The following is a 25,421-nucleotide window of genomic DNA, read 5'->3' on the forward strand; positions in this document are numbered from 1 at the left end:
CAGGCAAATTAGAAAATCCTACCAGATTACTCTCAGTCTGTGTATTCATTTATTGATGCACAGAAGTAGAGATTGATTTTTCACTGTGCAGTGTTGACAGTAACAGAAAAATGTCTTTACCCTGAAGTATTATTAGTACTATTACCACCTGCCAGGCAGAGTAAGAAAGGGAATAAAGAAAGACCTTGTTTTTATTAGCAAAAGCCTTGTACACTGCTTCTGCACGTGACTAATTAGCGAGTTGTCAAAAATCAGTGAAAAGGTAAAAAACCAGTGTCAAAGAGCAGTGAAAATTGAACTAAATGCCAGCATCTACTTTTACAAATATAGTTTTAACCAGTGAATTTAGTAATAGTTTCAACAAGTGTTGAATTAATACAACCCCATGCTTCACACAAACCAATCTAAAGGCTGCAGATTTTATGCATCAGACTGAGAAATCCATTTGCCCCTGCTGCAGTCCAATTCTCCCTGTGCAATATTACTGAATTAAAAGCAGTGCCTGATAACAGAGCAGCTCTTCTGCCCTAAGAGTGCATTAGTGACTACCAGGTTTAACCCAGCACTTTCCAAGCTCTAATAAGCCAATAGAATAAATTAATACCAAATATTTGTCTTTCCTTTCTCTTCATTAAGAGTGTTTGCAACACTCCTCCTCCCCACTCTCCCAAAGTAAATTATACTTCAACTAACAAGATTTTTGACAAAAAAGTTTCTACTCTCTGCAGAAGATACTTCTGTAATTAAACTACTGACACCCTGAATCTTCAAATTTTAAACTGGATTTAAGTTTTTAAACAGAAGGCGGCAAGTATTTCCTATGGAGTTTCATTGCCAATTCCAAGTTTTTAATGCCATTACTTCGGACTGCAAAGAAAAACAGATGAGTCTGCACTGAAGAACCAGCACCACTTCTTCGGCTGACAAATGCGCAGTCCTTTGGGTTGGTCTGAGGATTTTTTTGTACTGTCTGAAACTTTAGTGGAATTTACCAGGGAATCAGATTAGAACTGCTGCAATAATCCACACCAGAAGCAGTTTAGAAAGTGTGGTTATAGTTACAATAAATTAAGCAACTAAGTAGTGGTCAGTACTTGTCTAAAGAGAGTAACATCTAACAGTAATTTTGTTCAAAACACTAGAGAAAGAACCACCGTTTAGAGGATGAAACACTCTTAAAATCTTAAGATTGTTTATCTTAAATCATAATCTTAAGACAACATCAGAGTAGTGCAACACACAAACGTTCAGTGTACTTTGTATGATGAACAGGAAACATAATAGAAAGATTTCCACTAATTCAGACAAAGTAAAGGTTTTGAAAAAAGAGTTTTGGGGTTTTTCTCCAAGCCACATTCTCTTCTTCCTAGACCATTTCAGAAACCATCTCTCTCCCTTTGTTGATTCTTCTATCTATATTAGTTCCTCATATTTCTGCAGGTTGTCTTCAAGTGAGTTACTCTTACCATGCAGAAAGGTGATAAGAGAACTGCAACTTTAACATCCAGCTTTTCAGCCCTACTGGTTTTCTCCAAGCTATAGATAGAGAACGGCACACTGAATTAACTCAGCAACCATCTGTTTTAGCAAGTCTCATTGTTCTACTGGATACTACTACCATTATCCACATTCACACTACATGTTAGGACAGCTGGTGCTAGGAAAGACACTGGAATATTTTTCATACACAATGAGAAAATCAAACTTCAAATACAGCTTGGATGAAGGTGACACAGAGGAGTTAGAAGGAAGGTAACCTGCATCTAATTCTGTATTGTTTTACATTAAATTGAAACTACTGAGAGGGAAAAACTCGTTGATAAGGCAGGTCAAGATGACATAATTCAGTTATCTATAACAATCGGTCAAGAAGATTATCTCAATTTTTAATAAGACAAAACACTTTGCAGTACAAATAACTGATTCTGCTTCAATCTAATTTCAACATTTTTAATAGAAAGCTGAACCCAAAAAATGTTATGCATAAAATTCTTTGAACGTTTTTACAACCAAGCATGTCCTTCAAATCCCAACTCAAAGCACTGAGGAAAAACAACTGCAGATTCATGCTGTGCCTCACATGAGTAGAGACCTCCATTTGTTAACTCCCCTCCCTTATATGAGCAGCCATGGTTGTCATGCTCAGTTCACTGTCTAAAATAACCTGAGCATTTTGCCAGCATAGGTACTATTTCTCTTTTCTTTAAAGAACAGGTACCACTCATGTAAGGAACAGCATTATATTACAAGAGAATCAACAAAAACAGGTCAAACTTTACTGAAACAGTGCAACAAAAAGTCTGTATTTGAAAAACTCTGTAAAGCAAATATAGCCTCCTCCAAGTCAGGATTCATTCAGGACCCATTTTTAAACTTGGCCTCTTACAGCTCCAGTGTAATATATTAAAACAGTCAGTGACCTCATTTACACTAAGAACAAAATATAATTAAGTAGCTGTTTTCTTCCTGATTCTGGTGGAAAAACTATAAACCAGCACACTCAGTAGCTGTCAAAGAATAAACAACCTGAAAAGATGACAGAATGCTTCACTTACTTTTAATATATACTAAATGCAGTATCAACAAAGGAAAATAGCTCAGTGATTTAAAATATTAGTAAAAATTAGTGACAGTATAACATTTTACAGGGCTAATGTTTACTGAACAACTTCATCTCCATTCCTTCTAAGAACAAAAAATGGGTGAGGAGTTTTCTAATGAAAGGAAACTTTTAAATGACTCAATAACAAGACCAACAGCAGCGATCTTCTATGTAGGTCAAGGATTGATACAGTAGTTAGAATTAATATAGCAGGCTGCACATTCTCCTGCAACATCAGAACAGTAGTGAATCTTCTCTCAAAGAACGTCTGCTATTGCTGCTCCTTTTTCCTGAAATAAGATCTTCATATTAAAAGATACAGAGCTGTCACCAGTAAGTAGACACAGGCAGAGTCATGTAAGGAGGTGAATTGTTACCTGATCACACAATATAACAATATTTACTAGATTTTCAGAAAAAAGAAACATTTGATCTTCAGTCTTCAAGATACTGGAAGCGAAGCTGTAAGAGAATCTCATAAATTGAAAGAAAACCTTTAATTGAAATGGGTTTGAAAATATGAATTTGAAATAAATTATCACCATCACCACCAAAGAAAAAGCAAGCTACCTTATAAGGTTTCTGATGTCACTGGCTCAGGCCATGCTGTAAGGAACCACCACAGCCTTGCCATTTAGATTGTGCTGAGAAAGTAATTCAAAAGTGTCAGGCTGCAAGTCTCATGTGAAGTTTGTCCTAAATCTAGTACAAATAAAATCATTGCAACATATGTTAACATAAAGAACAGGAACTGTGTGTGAAGTGCAGGAAGAAGTGGATTCCTGGGCTATGCTGCAAACTCTTTCTAGGCATCTTTCAGCTATCTTTAGGCCCACCCACACCAACATCTATGCACACAAACACAGGTGTAACAGGTCTCAGAATCGCATTTTAGCTACACTGGAGCTACACATCAGGCTGGGTGCTCCAGCCAGGAGGGAAGATAATTTTCCTTGCTGATCTCATCAGCCTGGGGCCCAGGGATGCAGGGAAGAGGATCCCTTCTGCATCTGCTATTTCATTTCTCAATTATTTAGACAGCCTGGGAGACTGACAAAGACCAGTCCATCAGTGGACAGTGAATAAGGAATCAGAAGGCAACAAGAAAAATGGGGAAGAAATCATTGTACACGCACCCATCCCAGGCAGCACTTCAAACAAATTATCTTGTGTTTTCTTTTGCTTTTACAACGTGCTAGTATTAAAAAAAATAATCACGAACTATTTAAGTAATCTAAGCAATGGTATAAAAATTCCACCCAAGGGATTTTCCATATTCATCAGACCTACAAGAAAAGAGACACTCATATCAAAAAGCTGAAAAAACAGTGGGTTGTTGTAGTCCATAAACAGTTCAATTAGAAACCTGTTTGACAATCAAAAATCATTTCAGCTTCCTTTGATAATAATTAATGGGTCACACTATTTCTAGTGCAAACCAAAGTCGTATTCTCAAATCATCTGGGTCCTTCTGCAACTGTCCACTGAAGATGTCTTCTAGCGTTTCTGAAGCCTCCTCCAGCTTTATACACTTTGATTGAATTATTTATGACCCCAGAAAAAAATTAGCTTTCAAAGTCAGGGGCTGGCTTGGCAAAAGGAAAAGAAAGCTCTAGAATTCTGGACCTTACTATTAATTTTCCCACTATAAGCTCCCCACAGCTGTAACTGTAAAACAACTGGTGAAGGTAAGACATAACTTTCACTGTACCAAGACCACAAGATACACCTATTACAGAGGCTGTTTTCTTGAGGAATTGAATCGTAATGAAAAGCTGACTGACATGAAATTTATAGAGGTCTTTGGATAAATTCCAGGATCAAATGGTAATATTATTTTATTATTTGGTCTGAAAGAAACCAATACACTCAATATGTGAAGCACATGACATATGTTTTATTATCAGTATTAAGGGTTACTTGCTGCACCAGATACTGAAAAGAAATTCCACATCCCTAGCACTGTCCCTAAAAGGCAGCCAGAAGAATCCTTTCATTTCCTAACAAAAAATGGAAATTTAATGAGGCGGCTCTGCTAGTCCTTTGCCTCCTGAGCGCTCCCTTAAGTCTGTCTGAGAGGCCTATCATGCCTTCACCAGCTGCCCATTTAGCTGGAATCTAACAGGCACTTCAAGGCAAAGGACAGGTGAGTCTAGACTTACACTGACAACTGGATCAAGGAGTGACCCTGAGGAGAATGCCACCATGTTACCAGCACTGTTACCCAGACTGTCTTGTTGTCTTTTCCCAGTGACTTATAAACACTCTAAACAGCAAAATCAATGCAGCAAAATGCCAGGAGCAAGAGCCATGCAGAAAACATGATCATGGGCCAAAGAAAAGCTCTGCGGAGAAGAAAAAACTATTTGTAGGCTTGGCAATCTGCTAGTCCTGTCTGAAGCCATAGTTGAGGCCAAGGGTTCATAGTACAAAGCAACAAAAGGTGCCTACAGACTTAAGGGCTGTGTCAACTATCAAGACATGAAGTCTGTTCCTCTGTCATTACAAACCCAAAGCAAGTCTGCCATGAGTGCAGTAACACAAAGTTCATACACTACCCTACCCAACCTTTAATGCAATACAATGAGGACAACAAAAAAGGGCAAAACTTTATAGAATTAATTGAAATTTCCCTTAAACCACAGTTAGCAATGACCAATCCCCTAGGTCTGCAGTACCAAAGGACAACTGTTAGTCACAAGTCTTATATTCATATCTATGAAAATAGGCTGACTAAATCTTCATATATCACTTTGAAATCCTAGCACTTGTGATTTCCACTTCCTGCGTCTCAGCTGTGGAAAACACCCCAAGTATGTGCACATTTGGTTGCCTCAAAACTTACCTCTAATTGCCCAGGCTATGTCAGCTTATGCATATCAAAATGTGGCTCACACAATTACATACTGTTTAATAAAGCTGCAGTGTTTGCCTTAATACCTACGTAGCAAATATTGTTCCAGCTGAGAAAGGGTGAATTGCAATGCTGATAAGAAATGAAAGCAGATGCAGTCAACTTATTAACACAACTCAACCAAAAACAAACAAAAGATCTCCAATGAGATCAGAGCAGAAACCAAAGGAAAAATCCAGGCACCAGCCAGATTAGTTAGAGATTTCAGAACAGATTTCCAGTAGCTCATTTTGAAAACACTGGTGTACTGGAACAAATGAACCTGGAAGTCCGAAGAAGAAAGGCAATGCATCTGTGTTTGGAGCAGGGTAGGGAAAACATCCAACCACAGTACTGCCATTCAACATTTCCATTGCTTAAGTCTCTCCGAAAAGGTACTGGAAGTAATGGAGGCAAACATTACAAAGCTCTAAATATTAGCAAAAGAACTGTTTGAAAACGACTGCACTTTCAAGCAGGAGGGGAATTCTGAGTTACCATAGCAGCCACCCACTCTCAAAAGGGGGGAGAGGGGAAAAACAGAGACTCAAGAACTTAGATGAAAAAAGAAGCTATTGTTAACAAGACAATATGCACAGATGCTAGGTGATAAGGACAGGGCTGCACTTAAATGGAACAAGATAGGGGAATTATAGGTAAATCATAGGCTTTGTTTCTAAATGGGTTGATTGGTGAAATCACACAAGTCAGAAGCATTTACTTCACCACCTTAGAGCGCAAGGACCCTCGGGTCAGCTCTTTATGTGGTTTTTTTCCTTTAAGCTGGTTTTGTTCTGTGTACAGCTGGCTGAAATATCCAGGGAGGATTCCATAACAATCCCTCCCTCTCTCCAAAATTTCTGTTAACCAAAAAGAAAGCACATTTTGTACCAAAGATTATATGCTAATGAAATGAGTAATATATGGAGGTCTTTATGTCCATGTTCTCAATAACTGTTGTAGCATGGCTCATACAAAGACTAGGCTACTGTTTTAAATCTTGTACTCCAGTGAACAGTGATGAGAAAATTGTTATTTAGGGCCAACTATCCTGATAAACATCATGGCAGTGTAAGGACATGACCCCAGATATTGGAACATTGAATATTTTTTCCCTTGGAGTGTAATAAACAGTATTTTTATCTTCAGTCATGCTTAGGATTTAAGAAAAAAAAAACAAAAAACAATGAACCTGTCAATATTGTAACAAGGAGCCACAGGAACTCAGAAGTCCTGAGAATAGCTTATAGTGCTTTAGTTAAATGATAGTAGTGTAGTAACAGCATAGGATATATTCATTTTTATACTTACTGAAAGAGCAAATGGTAATGAAATGGATCTCAGCAGTTTTAATCTTTTATATTGCTAACTGTATATTGTCCATAGACAAGGTTTGCATTCTTGCTCATGTCAAAAGCCACTTATATTGGTATTGAACCTTACTTATGTCTACTTTTTGTTTTTAAAATGTATTGATACTATTATACTTTCTGCTTTGCAGCAGCTGAATAGCTGGTTTCCTAGTTACTCTGACTCATGGCAACAGTGGAAATCCAACTTTACAGATGGATGAGCAAAATAGGAGCAATTAAAATGAAAAAATTTGAGTATTTTCTAAAATAGCTTGTATCAAATTTAGAGTGTTTCATCCTTAGATACATCCCCAAATAAAGACAATTCTAGTAGAAGATTTATACTTGCCTCAAGTTAGAATACAATATTATTGTTCATCTCTTTTTTGCAAACTTCTTGTACTGACTGATGACCAACATCCCTTAAATAGACATTGTTCACAAGGAACCTGGCAAATGTTACCATCAGTGCTGCAGATATTAAGCAACTGGTTCTCAAACCCTGTGCAGAAGCACCAAGTTGACACACTGTCTGTGGTTGGGGCTGGGATCTTTGCCATGGAGTCACGTATTAGTTTCCAGATCAGTCAGGAATTATAAATTGGTTCAACTAGTATGTGCTGAAAAGCAACACACACTCACTCACATGCTTATCTACAATTCCATACATACATATATACACACATCTATGGGCAGCCACTGCTCAAATACTGAGGGAACATAAGGGCTGACTCCTGCAATGACCACAAAGCTACACACACCTGCCTCGTTTCCCACTGACACTATGAAGGCAGCCCTGGGCTCATCCAAGGGCTGCACAGGGCTCTGATTACAAGCACAGATCAGGTAAGACACTTCCCCACAGGCATGTGCTGGCCCCAGCACAGAAATAAGATGTGCTTGCTCCTGCTTGAGATTAGAACAATATGCACTCCAAACTAAGCCAGAGTGACTAGAGTGAGATTAAATGGTGACTCTCTTCTGTCCTGCCCCTCTACAACCCATACAGCAGCTCTGATCCAGGCAGTAAACACCAGGTTTTATCCCAGCACTGTTCATCACTTCCTGTAAAAGGGAAGAGAGAGGGGAAAAAAGAGTAGATTGTCCTGTAGCCAACTTTATTGCATAAAAGCCAAACTGACTTTGCATGAGGTACCTGTAAATACCAATTCTGGTACCAAAAGACACACAGGGATCTTGAGAAACATGCAGAAATCAGACATACACACAGCTCACCGTTCTGCTTCACCTCACCAAAGAGCATGGCAACATGTGATTCCACTGATCTGCACTGGGTTAAAAACCATAGCGGTACCATTATCAGCTGCAGGAAATCCCCACCCTTACTTCTTAGCACCCAGCAAAGGATTGTCCCACACACTCTGGAAATGGGGAAAAAGTAATCCAAACCCTTTAAGAATATCTTGCTCTCTCTTAGCATTGTCTTGGGTTTGAAGGCTCAGACCCCACCACACTTTGTCAGAATTAAGCCCAATGAATCATTCTCACAGTAACTCACAGAAGGTTTGCATGCAGAAAATCAGCCAATTTTGGGTCTTATCTTCTGCCCATTCCTCCCTCCTCCCCCTCACAGTGCCAGCCATTTGCTCTCAAAAACACAGTGATATTAAATAATATAATACTTACAGCCAGATACATAGCTGCATATATGCTTAGTGCTGCTTCTTTGGATGGGAAAGTCTTTCTGGCTTTCATGATAAGGTCTGGATTTCCAGTACAGGCATGTACGCTACTGATGAATTGTGTGTACTGTTTACATCCAAGTGCTGTATAGTTGGGTTTACAAAGTGCAAGAAAGTGGGGCGCAAGATTCCCTGTTACTACTTGTCCAGCATTTACAAATATGTCCGTAGCAAACAGTCCAAATGCGTAAATTCCTAGAGAGGGAAACAAAGAGTTACATTTCCTGACAATTTACAGTATTTATCACAGCAATACACCAGCTTCTTCCATTCAGGAACATGAACAATACCCCCAGGTACTGTACCCTGAAGACTATGGCTTATATTGGAGATGGTATTTCCCTACAAAACTGCAGCAGCAGAACTGCAATGTACCCACACACCTGATGTCTCTCCAATTTTTCAGAGGAAAACTCTCCCCTTGTGCAAGTAGCCTGCTTTCCTAGGTCCTTAGCCATGCACATCCCCTGTTTGGGGTAGCTGGCTTTATTGGTACCTAACTTTTGCCCATGTTCACTAAACAGAAGCAACAGAGGGAAATTCTTCACCTAATAAATCTGTTTGAAAACCAAGGTCAGACCCTGATGGAGAATTAACTTGGAAAGTCATAGCACAAACTGGAAAAACTTTTTTTTTTTTACCCTTGCAGCTGTAAAAAATTTAAAGTACTGAATAATTCAATATTGCCATGCACCAGTTGTCTTCATCTGCCTGCTACTGGGTAAATCTCTATGCATGGCATATTAATCACAGTATCAACACAGTGAGCTAAAGATTTATATATTTGAGGAACTACTTATGCTAAAGAGTTTTTTTAATTAGACATATCAGCAAAGCATTAAGCACATGTACTCATTCATTAGAATGTAAATGCATGTACTGATTACTTGAAAGAAAACAGATTTCTGCTATTCTGAGGTCCCTCTCTATCCTGTAAATACAAAATGAGCTCTGGAAGAACATGCAAACACAGCAGCCTGACCAGCAGGCAAAGCCAGTGGGTGCTTCTTCCAATTCCACCTGAGCTATAGATTCTCCCTGTATTTCCATGGGTAGATCACCTTATCCTTCCCATACTCTAATTCACTGTGAATATAGGGTGAGTTCTGGAAAATCCCAGTTTCATGGGGATTTTGACGAGGACTTTAATGAACCAACATCACAGCAGACGTAACTCCACAGAAACATACATTTTTCAAGGTCAGAATTTTTCTTAGCAAAGCTAGAGGACCAAGGGTGATTTCTGGGATCCTGGTTGGTTAGCAATGTCACACAAATGTTAATTCCCCCCAAGACGCTAGACTAGCAAGCAGCACCTGGGCATGTCACTTCACAGAAGGGCCTTCCAGCCAGGCCTGAGGGTGTGCACTGCACATTGGGGTTGGACATATCACTCTGGGGGAGCATAACAGGTAATGATGCCTCATCTGCTAGCACAGCCAGAGAGGCCTTTGTTCACTCCTGCCACCCCTACCAAACGTTTTTGCTTCTGTGAGAAAGGAAGGGACCACCTAGCGGGAAGAAAACTCAGGCACTGATTACATAGAGAAGAACTGTAGTGTGAAGAGTTCCTCATCATCACTCCCCACCTCCTCTAGATCTATACAAGACAGCAATAGCACTCTGGGAATGCAGGCACGGTGGTTACACAAACACTGCAAATACAGACACAGCTGCACATGCCCTCCCTCCCCCTGAGACTGGGACACACAGCAGGATTAGCTGCCCCAAGGTTTCATTTCTCCAGCTATTTCTTTTAGATACAACCATGAGAGAGAAGCAAACAGCAGAACTGAGACCTGCTATGGCATCCCTACATGTATTAAAAAGCACCATCTGGAAATGTTGTTGGATTTCTTCTTTTAAATACATTTAGAACAAATAAGTAGAAAAGATGACATACATCCACCAAAAGATGCCTTATATCTACTAAAGTCAATGGGAAAGTTTCAGCTAAAATCAATCTAGAGTTTTGTACAGTTTTCTGCTAGGACTATAACACAACATCCAGGCCAAGAAGGAAGCTAAATGGCTTGGCTTCAAACACACATTTATATCCAAATGTCTTCAACTCAGGTGTGTGCATGTTTACTATCAGCTGCAGATACGGCATAAGGATATCACCTTTCTCCCCTTCATCCCACTTCAGGCCTGTTGGCTGTTTTTTTCCCCTGTAGGCATCCTAGGTTTTTTACTTTTACTGCTGTTTCTGCAACTGTTTTTATCCAAACTTCCAAAAAGCTTCATTTGCTACCTAAAATGAAAACGACACCTGACTTAAGAGAACATATGAAATGTTACATGGTTATTTGAGTATTTTCCCCAGGTCAAAATTAAGACATAATTGATCACTCTCACCATTCAGGAAATGAAAGCAGTAATTTTGCTCATACCAAGGAATCTGATGGTCCTGCGCACCAGTGGATTTATATAACAACAGTCTCCAGTTAATATTGTTTTCTCTTGGTTTTCAAAATCCTTTGTAGCTAACTGTAGACAAAAGACTGCAGTTTCTCCAACGATAATCTTAAGGGAGGAGAAAAAAGGGGAGAGAAATGGTGCATCAGATTACAGCAAGTAAAAGACACTAATATTACAGACACAGACATCTCATCTTAAAGAAACGAGACCAAACCAGCACAAAAGACAGCATAAGTGAATTAAGTTCTGTACAGTAATCTTCTTATGAGGGAAATATGCCTTATGGCTTGCTTTACTTTATTTGCCTTAAAAGAGAATAAATTATTACAACCAGGATTTGTAGTCGACATAACACAACCCAGTTTTCAGGATGAGGGGAAAGAGAAAGAAATCTGTTAGTTCCAGAACAACAGATCATATAGTTCACAAAATCTGGACCAAAGTAAAGGCCTGATCCTAGAAGATGCTGAACATTTCAGTTCCCACATGGCATTCACTGACACTCAGCAAAAAAAGTAAAATTTAATTTGTCACCAAAACAGTCATCATCTATTACTTTAGACTGGTTTCAGATTCTAGTGGAATTTTTAGATAAAACAGAAATTTCAATACCTGAACTAACAAATATCCTCTTTCTATTGTGATGCAAGTAAATTTTCAGCCCAGTGAAGTAGAATTTCTTCATCCATAATTAGCAAATTATCAACATGAAAAATAACTCAACCTTAGATTCAAGATCATCCAAATTATATGAATGAGAATTCAACCCAGTGATCCCTATAGTTCTCATGAAAAAAACCATACCAAAAATATCAGTTTTAACATGATTCATAAAGGTGAGAACAGAAAAGCTAATACTTTTACTCTGAGTCACAGTAATGCTTTTCTTTCCTCTCAAGGACTAGGCAACCTGAATAGAGTCAGATTCTGCCTTTAATTCTTCCTGCCAAACTCAAGAGATTTCAGTAAAATTTTCACAGATTTCAAAATTCCAGGAAAGAGCAAAATTCAGCTCAAAGGAAGCATCTGTGAGATACAGTGCTCAACCTTTTGCAAGAACACCAAGAGTGCCAGCAAGCTCAACTCTCCAGCTCTGAGCAGAGACTGAATCTGCTGATCTAAGAATAAAGGCTGACTTCTTGGCTAGTAGGGAAGCTGGGGTTTACTAAAGAGAGAACTGCTTGTTCAGTTATAGGAAAGGAGATCCTCACTTCCAGCAATCTGTCTTCATGGGGTGCAGCTAGATCTTTGCTGCTGCCAACAGTTTCTCCTTGTTACATTTCCTGTCTTTGATGGTGACCTCTATGAAGAAAACCCTCTGCTCCAAAAACAGCAGCATACAAGTTCTTAGCTGAACAAGAATACTCTAAGGGTGGGCACATAGGTGCAAGGGTCAGAAGGATGTGGAATTCAGATAAAGACAAAACTTCTGCTACAGAAGGCCTAGTGCTCTACTGTCAGAAGTAGTAAGAGTCATTGAGCACACAAGGAATTCATCTTTATGCTTCTGTGGATTCATTTCGATTGATTCCTTCCAAAATTTGGCAATAAATACAGGTTCTTTATTTTTCTGTACTGGCAGCTCAGCTAAAGCTGTTCTCCTTCCTCCATTCTTCTGCACAAGCACTGCTCATCTCAATAATCAGCCTATTGATGTTTCAGAAATGTAAGAAAAATCCTTTTCAATCTCAATAAAACCCAGGAGAAATTCTGCTTCTCAGCGCAATTCCTTCCCCTTCTTCTCTTCAGCATCACTGGCAATAATCAGCTCTACAGAGCAGAGGAAAGGAGAGCAATATCCTCCTACACTTTACAGAAATTTGCATGCCTGGTATATTGCTGGAAGGAGTAATTTCTGTATTCCTGCTGGCACAGGAGCCACCATTCCCCTTTCACTGCATATGCGAGTTGTAACCAGTCAACAAATGACATTTAACAGAATTATTTGTGTACTTCTTCTCTAAGACTTGGGGTAGAAAGTTTTTTGACTATTCCAAAACTGGCAATAAAAGATTGCAATGAAGAATCTGAATGTTCTGACAACATAAATGCCTGGACAAAAGTACACAAGTTCAGGTACAGAAAAATGATTGCAATAAAAAAGAGAGAATATTAGAACCATCTTTTTCTTTATTCTAACAGGGTCATACTAGTTTAGATCACTCTACAAATTTCCCAAAGGTATGCATTAAAATTCTTAGCTCACAGATACTTTAACTTTAAAAGCAGGGGAGGTCATTCTTCCCTAAGGCCCTCCTTCCATTTTGACATATAGCTACAACATACAAAGTATAAGGCAAAAACAATTTTAATCTGAAGTCTAACACTACAAAGTTCAGGCTCTCCAGTATTCTGAAGAATATATGTAAAAAAAAATCTTGCACAGTCCTTAGATAAAAACACAGTGCACATAAGTGTTGCAACAAGAAGCAAGACAAGAATGATCATTTACTCTTATGGAAGCACATAAAAATATTAACCCAGCAAAAATTAAATTACAGGAGTTCTTGGAATCATCTCCATGGCAATCATATCCTGTCTGTGATGTGACAACCCATTTGACAGCCAGGAACAGAATTTGAGAGAGATAAGATCTAAAATTACTATTTCTTCTTGCTTCACCTCTTAACTACACATTAATATATTAACTGATCAATTTTCATGGTGCGGTTATACTAGCAATACATTTTTTGCATTTATTGCCAACCACTAATACCTGTCCCTTTCCTTCTTTTCTTCTCAGGATTCTTACAGCATTTTGCATACATTCCTTACACTGACTCCTTCCTCCCAAGTAAGTCCAGGTTTTTTCTGTATTAGTCATTTTTCTGAATTCAGGCAAGTTGTGCCTAGTTTTAGCACTGCATGTCAATTTAAAAATCTAATTTGTCCTTCCATACAGTATATTCTTAACTTGGTTCTAAATTCTGCATTCTTTTCAACTCAAAATGTCAAGCCTGACTCATTCCAAATATTAGAGCAGCTCTGACATTGTTGATTTTCCAGTAAACTGACTCCATAAACAAACTTTCCCTAGTGTCTCCTATGGTTTATAACAGTCAGTACCTATATAAATAAATGACCTTAAATCTGCACTTTTTAAAATACTGATGAGGTTTACTTTATGACCTACATTCTCATATATTTCATGTAACTCCCTATAAAGCTCCAGGACTCAAGTGAGACTTAAATATTCATTTGCATGACAAGGTATCTGAGGGTACATGAATATGGTTAAAAAAGAAATCCTGAAATGTAAGGTTGATAATCTCAATTAGGAATTAGGAAATAAATTTCCGTGTTTACAGTCATAGACCTTTCCAGCTAACACCTGCTTTAGGCTACACAATGTTCAAGAACTATTTCACAGAGGCCAGGGAATGTCACAGAATACACAATTCCCTCTCTGCCAATTCTCAAGGTAACGCTGTAACTACAGCAACCACTCGGATTGATGAGTAACACTCAAAAGTGGTTACTGCATTAAAAAGACCACTTAATATTCATCCATGTGCTCAATTTGTCAAGTTAAGAACATTTTACAATACTGTGCATTGTAGTTTCCCTTCTGAACTTCGTTTCATTCATTGTGTTTCCCCCATTTAGGCATGACTTGAACAGTAACCAAGTCTTCTATGAGACCATCTTCAAGAAATAACCTTGGGGGAATGAGCATCTCAGGCAGTCCATAGGTCTGCTCTTCTCTCTAGAATGAGCTTCCTCATTCTTCCTTATCAGGCAAGAAGGGAAGGTAGGAAATGGAGCTAAAAATCTTTGGAATTATTTACACACCTCTAGGAAAATTGTTATCAACTAAATTGCATGGCCTCTCTATTAATTTCACTTATGAGTTCCCACTTAGTGTGATGCATCACACTCTTCTAAAAATATGGTTTCTATGTGCTTTGTTATTCCTGCTCTTTACCCTGTCTTTTTAGCTTTTGAGACTATGGGCTATTCCTGGCCTATTTCCTCTTTTAAAATGCCATCCATGTACCAATGAGCATACTGGCCTCAGAGTCTGGGAAATCTAGGAGCATAAACCTTGGCCTTTAGTGATGCTGAAAGTAAAGCTCCACTCTCCACTTGAAGCTAAAATTGTTGAGTGAGGTGACAGCCCTGGCAGGAAAAGCAGCAACAGTATTTCCAGCAGTAGCAATTTCAAGCTCATTATGCAGAGTTTTCCCTTGAGGTTATTTTCTTTGTGTTTTTCTTGTTCTCATTGCTTCTTGCTTGCTTAAACTGACAGCAAATGCCCTGGTCAATTTTCAGAGAAGTACATTTTCTATAGTAACAAATGACCAGTAGTTTTGCAGAAAATGAAAAAATAAATCCTGGAAAAATCTGTGTGGTATTGATTAAATACAAATATCCTCTCTTGCATTCAGCATGAGGATATAGGACCCTACTGCATAGCAGCTTCTAAAGGTCTACAGAAAAGATGTCAAAAAGAAAACTGTTTTTCTAAAAAAAAGATTTTGAAAAAAAAAAGTCAGCCCTTTTGAGCCTGTAATTTTTTTAAAAAAATATGTAGTCCCCAAATTTTTTTTTAGAAAAATACTAAAAATTAATGTATTTGGTCATATCCACTTACAAAAGAAAAATTACATAAAAGATTACATATCTAAGAGTGATATAGTATCTGCTTTACTCATTTCTCTGTAGTAAGGCTATATGCTACTAAACTAAAAGTAATGTTACTTTTGACAGGAACAAATATTCTATATTTCCCTTTTTAATATACTGCAGACACTCAATACGTAACGATAAAGGCTGTTCTCTTCAGGAAGACTTTACTGGTATTAGAAAGCAAGAGGCAAACTATAACCAATCATTTATAAACAGGAAAACCAGAAATGAACCACATGAGAACAATCACAGAGACATGGACAACTACCTCATTCACTGACTTGTCTTCATTCATTACTACATGAGAAGAAAAAAATGAAATATTTTGAAGTACAGAGTCTCTTAAGAGCTTCCTTTTTTCCTTAACAGAGTGACCATGTGTGCAAATGGCATCTCCTCTGGAGCCCATCTGTGGTGTCTACAGCGCAAAGCCTCCGCAGAGCAGCACTAGGGTTGGAATCACACAATGCCAGAGCAAAGGTTGGTTATGTAAAAGGTCATTTAGAAAAACAGCTATCAGGACAAGGCCTTGTGCCATCACCAGAGGGCCACAACTGGTGGCACACGAGAGCAAGGCCTGGCATGGCACTCGATGCTCCGGGACCGAGGCAGGGCACTGGGCACATTTGCCATTTGCCACCTGCTCATGTCTGCTTTCCTGAACCTTTCATACCACTGTGGGATGAAGAACACCCAGCTGCTCCACACTGCAGCCCTCCAGGTGATTAGAAATGGCCAGGACAGGAGGAAAACATGCTCAGGAATGCCAGTGTGGCAGCCTGGGGGCCAAGTAAGCGTCTGGCACCTGGCTCTAAAACTGTCTAAATGCTGGCACAGTTTTACAATACTGACACAAGTATTCTTGTTGAACACATTGCAAAAGGTAGTAGATAAGAGACATTCATGAGAATTCTTGCCTATGCATCAAGCTCTTCTAATTTTAAAAAATTAACATCAAAAAACTAGGGGAAAAATGTTAATCTAGAGAAAAATCTCTACATCTAAAAAAACCCTAGTAAATGGTGAGAGGGAAAGAGAAAAATTCAAAACTGCCTTCTAAAGGCATAAAATTCAAATTTCAAACTGTGAAGTTACTCCAGATAACGTTATCACAGGAAATTCTTACAGCTTTTAAATTGTTCTCGTTTTCTTTTTACAAAAACCAAGGATGCCATTATGCAAAGTTTCCAAACTCCACACTTTAGAAACACATCTCCTTGGGAAAATGAATTGTAATATGACCAGATATCAACTGATGTTAGTCTCCTGATCTCTGATGGATACAAGAAAAAGGTGTTGTTAAATATAATTATTTCATTAAGGAGTTTGAAAAAGAATTCTACATCAAAATTTTTTCATTTTTTTTCAAGCACTTAACTGAATCTTTAAAATAATGTGGCATTTTTGAAGGAAAAACAAAATGTTCAAAGGTCTATGATTTATCTTCTCTATCAGAAGATGAATTTCATGTATGTTCATCTCTGCACTCAGCTGTATCAATGAAGTCTTCCATTGGACTTCAAGTGAGCCATGTGGAAAAGACTGTGGTTCTTTATGACCTGGCCTTGGTTTATTCACTGGCCAAGAAAATTGTACATTGTTCTGTGTATACTGAAAATATGATTCCCTGATAAACACAATATCAATGCATCTGACACCCATACCAGTGATCATTTCCAACAGCAATGTGACTCTGTCTTTTAAGCCTTAGGTGATCTATGCAACTGCGCTTTTCTACCCAGGACGAACATTCAATTGCAAAATTCAGCATAAACGGTCTTTCATCCCTGTTTGAATAAAATCTGATCACATAAAAGGCATCTCTTAAAGATTCTGGTCACAAAGTAGTGGTTTTACAGTCAGTATATGACTGTAGCCAACTGTTCTCAGAGGCTCTGAAGAAGGAGGATATCTGTATTTCTCGCTTTTCCCACTGTCTTCACTTCTATTCAAGGTCAGATATGTTTTGCAGATAGATTATTCCTGAGATCAGTTCAAGGAAAGCCACTTTCACTGAATTGCCATTGCCATCAAACAATGGGAAATGGAGGACCAAACACTGGAATGGTATAAGTATCCTGTGTTTTAATAGAGCTCTGAGAAAAACATTCTGTACCTAAGATTAATACCTGTAAGATTCCACAAAAATTGTCTTCTGGATTTTTGTTGCAAAATATGTATGTCTACACAACTAGTTTATTACTTATGTTTATTATTATCAACTAGTATTTGATTCATAATGATAAACTGAAGTAGACACCTCAATAAAATAATTCTAAGCTTTTTATTAAAAATTACCTACAAAATAAAATAGCTCTCCCTGTAATAACATAAGTAGCTCCACTGCTACTAATAATGGCCTCTGTATAAGCATCTCTTCCTTTACTATTACCTTAAGCTACAGTGTAATTGCCAACAAATGAAATATATTAAGGTCATTAACCTTTTCTAGTTGAAATCCAAAGCAGTAACCCCACTAACTTCAACAGGAGCTGGATTAGTTGTGAAAACTATGGCACCACCCTAGGTTAAGAGTAATGCCTCACCCAAAGTCCAGAAATAGATTTTAGCTATGAACACTGGCCCAAGAAAATAATAAAACAAAACTAGGAAGATAATCCAATTTTACAGGGAAGCAATACCAAATACATGAGAAAGAGGTTTAACAGGTCAGATAAATCAGAGAGGCAAGTCAAAAAATGCAATGTCCACTCCTGAACATATTAACTTATAAGTCATTTTTCTAATATACTTTGTCTTTACATTGTAAGCATTACTTTAAAGAATCCATGTGTCACTAAAAATGAGTTATAACACTTCAAAAGTTCATGCACAGAAGCATTTGGTTTAAAACTGACTTATTCTGAGCTGTCTCACACTTGGGTTACTTGTTCATTCAGCAGTAAAACTACTCAGTAACACAGAGCATTAATCCACACTTCTAGTGCCTCTGAGAGCCAGGAAACAAGTGACCAAATAAAAGCTTTCAAGTAGAGAAATGTAGAGATTGTACCTTGTACTGATGCTTGAGTAACAGAATCAAAGAGAATGACTCTATAGAAGTTCACGAACTAGAGATGCTGGTCTGGGAGAAAGGATCCAAACGAAAAGAGGTCAGAAGTGCCTCTTCTAGCCTCACCTCAAACAACCAGCAAGCCCAGATACAAAACAATGTGTGACCATTCCCTCTGCATCTCCCCTGCATCACCTCCCTGACTTGAAAGCTGTAATTTCACAGTGTGCAATTATTTCTCCTTAAGAATGCTATTATAATAAATTAAGATACTGAAGTGATGTTTATTAGAAACAGAATCTTAATGAAGTCATACAAATGGGGATAGAGGCCTGTTTATGAGCACCAGAAGCTTTCATAATTACTTACCCCTGCTCTTAACAAAGCAATGGGAATGAATGAGCCAGCAAGCTTTTTCACAAAATATTGCACAGCAATGGTATATCCCATTTATCTTTATTTGACACATACACAAGAAGAAAGATCTTTTCAATAATGATACTGTATATTCTGTAGATCAAATATGGTGGATTTTCTTTATGGTGGGTTTTCTGCAAATATGATTTGCACCATTTTGTCACTCTTTCAACTCTGCTACACAATGTCTAATTTACTGCTCCTGCCACAAATCCAGATGGCTGCAGATGTGCAGCTGGCAACACTATGTTGTCTGACCCTGTTTAGAAGTTTACACAATGCAGTGCTTGAATTAAGAGGAAGTCCCAAGTGCCCTCATTGGCACTGCAGCCAATGAGCTGAAACAGGAGTAGCAAGTGGGAAATTTCAGCAAAAATTTCCTAGTACAGGAAATGCCTACAAGACAGAGGGGAGATTGTATACTTAGCTGTGAAGACAGCAGAGCATAAAAACAGCTCTTTAAGGCATGCAATGGTATTCTCAAAACTAATTGCAAAGTCCATTGGCCGAAGTAAGCCCAGCTACTCTTCCTCAATATGTGACTGTGTCCCTTTCCACTTGTGAAATAGTGCATAATGGTTTACCCTAGCAAGGATCATCTCCTGTCACAGATCTGTAGAATAATAGTAAATATGCTGCTAGCTTTATCAAATATCTTGAAAAAAGCTCAAGCGGTGAGAGAAGTGTTTTAGGGACAAATGAGTCTATTTAAAATTTTCAGATCTTGTGAAGCTCTGACACTGACTGTCTTCAAGGTAGACTTTATAACAGCTGGTTTTTGGTCTTCTCTGTGAAGACAATAAGGATATTATATAAAATACATACTGTTATGTAAACGTACAACCACATGTTTTTAGCCAGCCTTGGATGCAATCTTATTATATGAGCAATTTAAATTACTACAAAAGAGAAGTTCAAATGAAAGGTGCTTGCACACATTTGGTCTAACAGTTTTAGTATTCTGGTGTAAATGAATCAATTCTTTGAGGCATTAAATTTTTGCTATTTGTATTCAAGGTTAAAAGTACCTGTGAACTGAGCTATGAATATAAGCCAACCAAGTAGACATGACGTTTTCCTGGCAACACATTATGCATACAGACCTGCATATGTAAACATGCATATTTTTTAAAGAAATAATAATCAATCTGCTTTATGATTTCCGTCTACTCCTAATCACACAACAATCACACTCAATTCAGAAACAAAAGAAATACTGGACAAAACTGCAGTAGTGACTATTCAAATGAATGTGGTTCCAGAAAAAGATTCTACCAGCACCAAATTCATTCACACACAGCACTCCACCTCAGGAAAGCTTGTGATTTCAAGTAGCACTGAAGCACGTGATTAAACTCCATCAATACCAAGATAATTCATTAACAATACCAAGACAACAAATTAACAATCTCACTCTGGTGTAACTGTTCATGCACAAATCTCCAAGTGCTTTACAGAGCAGCCTAATTTCACAACTACCATTTGACAGTCAGGCATTAATGGCTACATGTCCATCCTGCTTGAGTGGACAGATCCCTTTACCAAGGCAAAGCCTAACAGAGCTCACAGCCCAGCTCTGTACATTCATTCTGCCAGCTGCAGATGTCCCCAAGCCACTCACATGGCCCAAGGTCAATCTGCCTACAAATCTCATCTGCCTTTGCTAAAAGCTCTGGAAAGAGTCCCTGGGACCGACTGAAGCGCTGACTTCAATCAAGCGTGAGCCCTTGGCAAAGGGGCCCATCCCAGCAGCTGGAATGTCCCCACACCATTCACATGGAACAGGCTCATGGCCTGCAGTCCAATGCAGCACAATCTCCCCAATCCTCCCCTGGGCCTCTCGGATGCTCAGACTCGTATCTGTACACTTTGAATGCATGATGGCAGTAGCCTCAGGCCTGGCCTCATGGCAGAGCCTTGATACACCAAACCCCTCACACGAACAGGAAAAGCAGAACCTGAGCAGCAGAGAGGCTCAATCTGTGTTAGTATGAGCAAAGCACTATGTATGTGTTGAAGCTTGGGCAAGCCCACACATTGCTCTGCACAGAGCTGAACTTGTGCACAGTCCTGCACTGAGGAGGTCAGGCACCCGCCAGGAGCTGCTGCACTCTGTGAGATGCTCCCTTCTCAGCAGAGTCATGTTATGGACAGCCTATGCATGCACTCTGTAAAACCCAAAAAACTAACACATCCTGGGCTAAGTCTACATTAAAGCAGGTCAAGCTCAAATTCTTCACCTCATGCTCCCCACAGGCTGCAAGTTCATGTTGTTGGTTACTGCAGCTCAGCTGACCCACGATTAAGAAATCTTTAAGCAGAATTAATTCTGTCATGTCTGAGCCCTAAATTGGTGCAGACAGGTCACAGAAATCCCTATTACTACCCAAAATAACTATACTGGGAATCTGAGTTCCCCGTACTGATTCTAATATTCAATACTTTATTTATAAAGAGCCAAATTATACATTGATCAAAGAAATCCTCATATTACTACTCAAAATTTGAACTATAAAAAATAAAATATATGACTGATACTTTCTAGAGACAACACAAAACCTACCAACCTAAAACAGCAGGTGTTTCAATATGCTGTATAGAGAAAGAAAAAAAAAATAGAATCTGAATAGCAGAATACTGAATAGGCTAAATTCTGTTCTTGGTAGCTGCCTTTTTCTTAATTATTATTTAGAAAACTAAAAACTCTGAATGCCTTCATACATATTCTTCAGCTTGACATGGATGAGAGACAAGAAGTAGTAACAGCAGAGAAAGAAAAAATATTTTTAAACATAGTTACACTGCATTTATAATTGGCTGTACATTAGCAAGTGCATATGGTTAGTAAAATTTTCATATAAATACACAATGTATAATTATTAGACTATGGATATTTATGATACATTTACACAATACACACAGAATTATAGATAACTGTACGTTGTCCAGACTGGCAACCAGAAGTGGAATCCACAACCCAAGTTTCATACCATATAACCAGGAAGGTTTTTTATAGCACCTCATACCCCAGGAAGTGGCATCCAGAATTAAGATGACATTAACTGACATCCAGTCAGTTTTGAATCTGTACTGAACGATTTTTTTACACAAATAGATTCTAAAAAGCCTTAATATATACAGCCATTTTTCTACAGCATTTTCTTAGCATTTTACATTGAAAATAAATATATTCTGATTCACAGGCATATTGAAGTGCTCTTAGCAAAGGGAGTTTAACCATCAGAGATAGCAAGCGCTAGAACTTCTTCTTTCCTTGTCACTGTCCAACACCATGCTCATTGTACTATGTGCAAATAGAAAGGACTTTGTTTTCAACAGATATTCCTCCTTAAAACTATGTCTCATGTACAACTTTTGAGTGCCAGAAATATGGTATACCCACTTCAGCTGGACTTTTTACTAACAATCTATGGCTGTCACATCTCTGCTAAATAAAAACCATGTATGATGAAAGCTGGGCCATCATGCACTTCAGTGCATCTGAGAGATACTGCAAGCGCATATAAAGCTTTTTAAACATCACTCTGCTTTTAAGGCTGAAAAACACAGCTAAAGCTACTTACAATTCTACTTTGGCCGTCATTTATTATGTATCATATGGACACCCATCTCCTCAATCCTGCATGATGTACAATGAGCAAGAATTGTTTAGTTGAAAAACTGATTATTACTTTAAACCTACTATTTTAGATTACAAACAATGATACAAATTCCTTAATCATGCAGGATTAGTTGGATTAACAATTTCTCACTTAAACGTAAGTGCATCGTTTGTAGGACAAGCAGGCATTCAGCTGTTGCAAACAGAACCCTGCCTGCCTCGTGCACATCTGCTTGCCACTTTACTTCCAGAGAGCCCATCAAAGGATGAAGCATATGGCCTCGATATTGTTAGTGTTTGTAAATCACATGCATACTAAGCACAGCAGAAATACATTCAAGTGGAAGTACAAACATAACTTCTACAGGCACCGCTCATGTAAGCCATCACACCACAACAGGAAGACACACAGATAAAGAATTCCCAAGAAAACACACAGTGGTTCTGAATTTTTAATTGTTTCTCCAGGTTATAGCTCTGTTGGATTAGTGGTTTAATGCTGAGATAAAACCAGCATCAGACAATCAAATCATGTATTTGTCTTGCTATGTGTCTCAACAGGCCAACACTGACATCTGGTACAAAGTCACTGCAGACCTAACAGCATGATTTATTTTTTTATTCTTAAGTAAAGTTGCAAAGCAATTATCCATTCACAAAGGAAGAGCATGAAATAAACTGTCCCTTAGCTTCAAACTTCTCCTGAATTCCAGAAAAGGACATTCCTCCTCCCAAAAAAATGGCTTCCTGAAGTCCCCAGTACTTGCATATTAAAAAAAAAAAAAAAAAAAGAATCTTTCCTACAAGTACATGGGAATGGAAAAAGAAACCTATCAAGGAAAGAAGTTGCAGCTGTGCACACAGGTTGAAACAGAGCTATGCCGACAGGGTCCAAATTATCCCTGCAAGAACAATGTGATCACAGAGTAAACAAAGTATTCTGGCAATATCTTATTCAAGTAAAGTTTTAACAGCTGAAAAATGGGCCAGCAAGTGAAAGGCACATAAAGCTAAAAAGCTTTAGCTTCTTGATATATAATCTATTTCAATAATCCTGGAATTATTTTATTTGATTAGCTAATTAGTTTCTCAAATAAACCATTTCCATTTGATTTCTGAGTCTGCTTAGTCTAGCCAATTCATATGAGTCAGGATGTAAAACTTCAATCTTCTGTTGCTTTAGCACTGTCTTACCAAAAACAGCATCACGAGATGTTCAAATATAATAAAAGTTCACTGTTCCCAAAAAAAGAGCACTAGGATAGACTGTATACCTGTGTGGGGGCAACTCCTCAACTTTCACAGAAAATTGCACATAAAACTGAAAACTTGACTACCTTGCTACATATCCTTGGGATTTTTTTGCCCTGTAATACAGCTGCTGGCAACTGTTCATCCTTGCATTATTTATCAAGCTTCCTTGATTCTCTTCTGGCAGAAATGACAAAACACTTTAATCTCCTACAGGACACACAGAGGTCACTTCTTTGAGTAGCAGACCAGGAAAAAAGTCTGTTCAATTCTTAGAATCATAGGACCATCTTAAAGATTACTTGGTTCCCAGTCCCACAACCAGGTTGCTCAAAGTCCCATCCAACTTAGCCTTCAACAACTTTAGGGATGGGAAATCCACAGTTTCACAGTTTTCCTGGGCAACCTGTTCCAGTGTCACACCACTCTCACAGTGAAGAATTTCTTCCTAAAGTCTACTCTAAATCCACACCCTTTCAGCTTAAACCCTTTTCCTATCACTACAAGCCCTTGTAAAAAGCCCCTCTCCAGCTTTCCTGTAGGCCCCCTTTATGTAGTGGAAGGTGTTCTAAGGTCCTCCCAAAGCCTTCTCTTCTCCAGGCTGAATAACCTCAGCTCTCCCACCCTGTGCTCACAGGAGACATGCTCCAGCCCCTTGATCTCCTTTGTGATCCTCCTCTGGACTCATTCCAGCACATCCATGTTACCCTTATGTTGGGGGCCCCAGAGCTGGATGCAGTACTCCAGTGGGGCCTCACCAAAGTGGAATGTCCCCGCGTTTCAGTTTTTTCCAATACTATCAAGGCGTCCATAGAAGCCAAAGTAACTTGGTACTAGCCATGAAGTAGAAAAATAATCAGTCTACAGTACATGGAAGGAACGCTTGTGAAGGAAGTGCATTTTCTGACTAAGCTGAGGAATGAAGAAACAGCTCAGGCATGAGGTACGGCAAATTCACAGAAAATATTTTCAGGACTTTAATTCTAGATTATGCTTTTCCTCACATAACAGACAACTGAGTACTTTGATGTCCCAGATACCACAATCTAGAACCCTTTTGCATGTACAGCACTAAGTAACACACTAGTAGAATAGTTTCAGTGAACTACAAGTTAACTAAAAGCTTCTCTGCCAGGAGCATTTTGAGAACTCAGCCTAATAAAATTTGATCAGTCCCTGATGCCACAGCACACAGATTCATAGATGTCAGAAGGAAAAAGGTACTAGCAGGTTCAGAAAGGAAGACTGAGATGGGAAGTGTCCAACCACATCAGCTAGATCTATTTGCTGGAACCAAGTGGTGCATCTCCTTCAGGTCTCTGCATATTCTTCAACTGCTCTTGAGCTACTCAACACCTGGAGCTATTAAGACAGCAGCAAAGACAGTGAAGAAGAAAAGGGACTTAGGAAAACTGCGCAGATACTTCAAAAGGTAGCTTCTCTTTTTCAACTTTCACAGAATGATCTTGTTCTTTCTTAAGCATTGGGGTACAGTAAATTTGATACAAGAACAATGAT

At 38.5% G+C, this 25,421-nt stretch overlaps 1 protein-coding gene across 1 annotated transcript in view; it reads right to left on the bottom strand.

Moving 5' to 3' along the window:
- The window catches only part of PLPPR5 (phospholipid phosphatase related 5), a 43,289-nt gene that overhangs the window by 12,379 nt on the left and 5,489 nt on the right, over positions 1–25,421 (bottom strand). Inside the window, exons 2-3 of the mRNA XM_033067730.2 lie at positions 10,944–11,076; positions 8,495–8,745 (exon numbers count right to left, since the gene is read on the bottom strand). Of these exons, the coding sequence (XP_032923621.1) occupies positions 8,495–8,745; positions 10,944–11,076 (384 nt within the window). The remainder of the gene's footprint in view (positions 1–8,494; positions 8,746–10,943; positions 11,077–25,421) is intronic.

Source organism: Catharus ustulatus, chromosome 9 (assembly GCF_009819885.2).
Source record: "Catharus ustulatus isolate bCatUst1 chromosome 9, bCatUst1.pri.v2, whole genome shotgun sequence".
NCBI classification, from domain to species: Eukaryota; Metazoa; Chordata; class Aves; order Passeriformes; family Turdidae; genus Catharus; species Catharus ustulatus.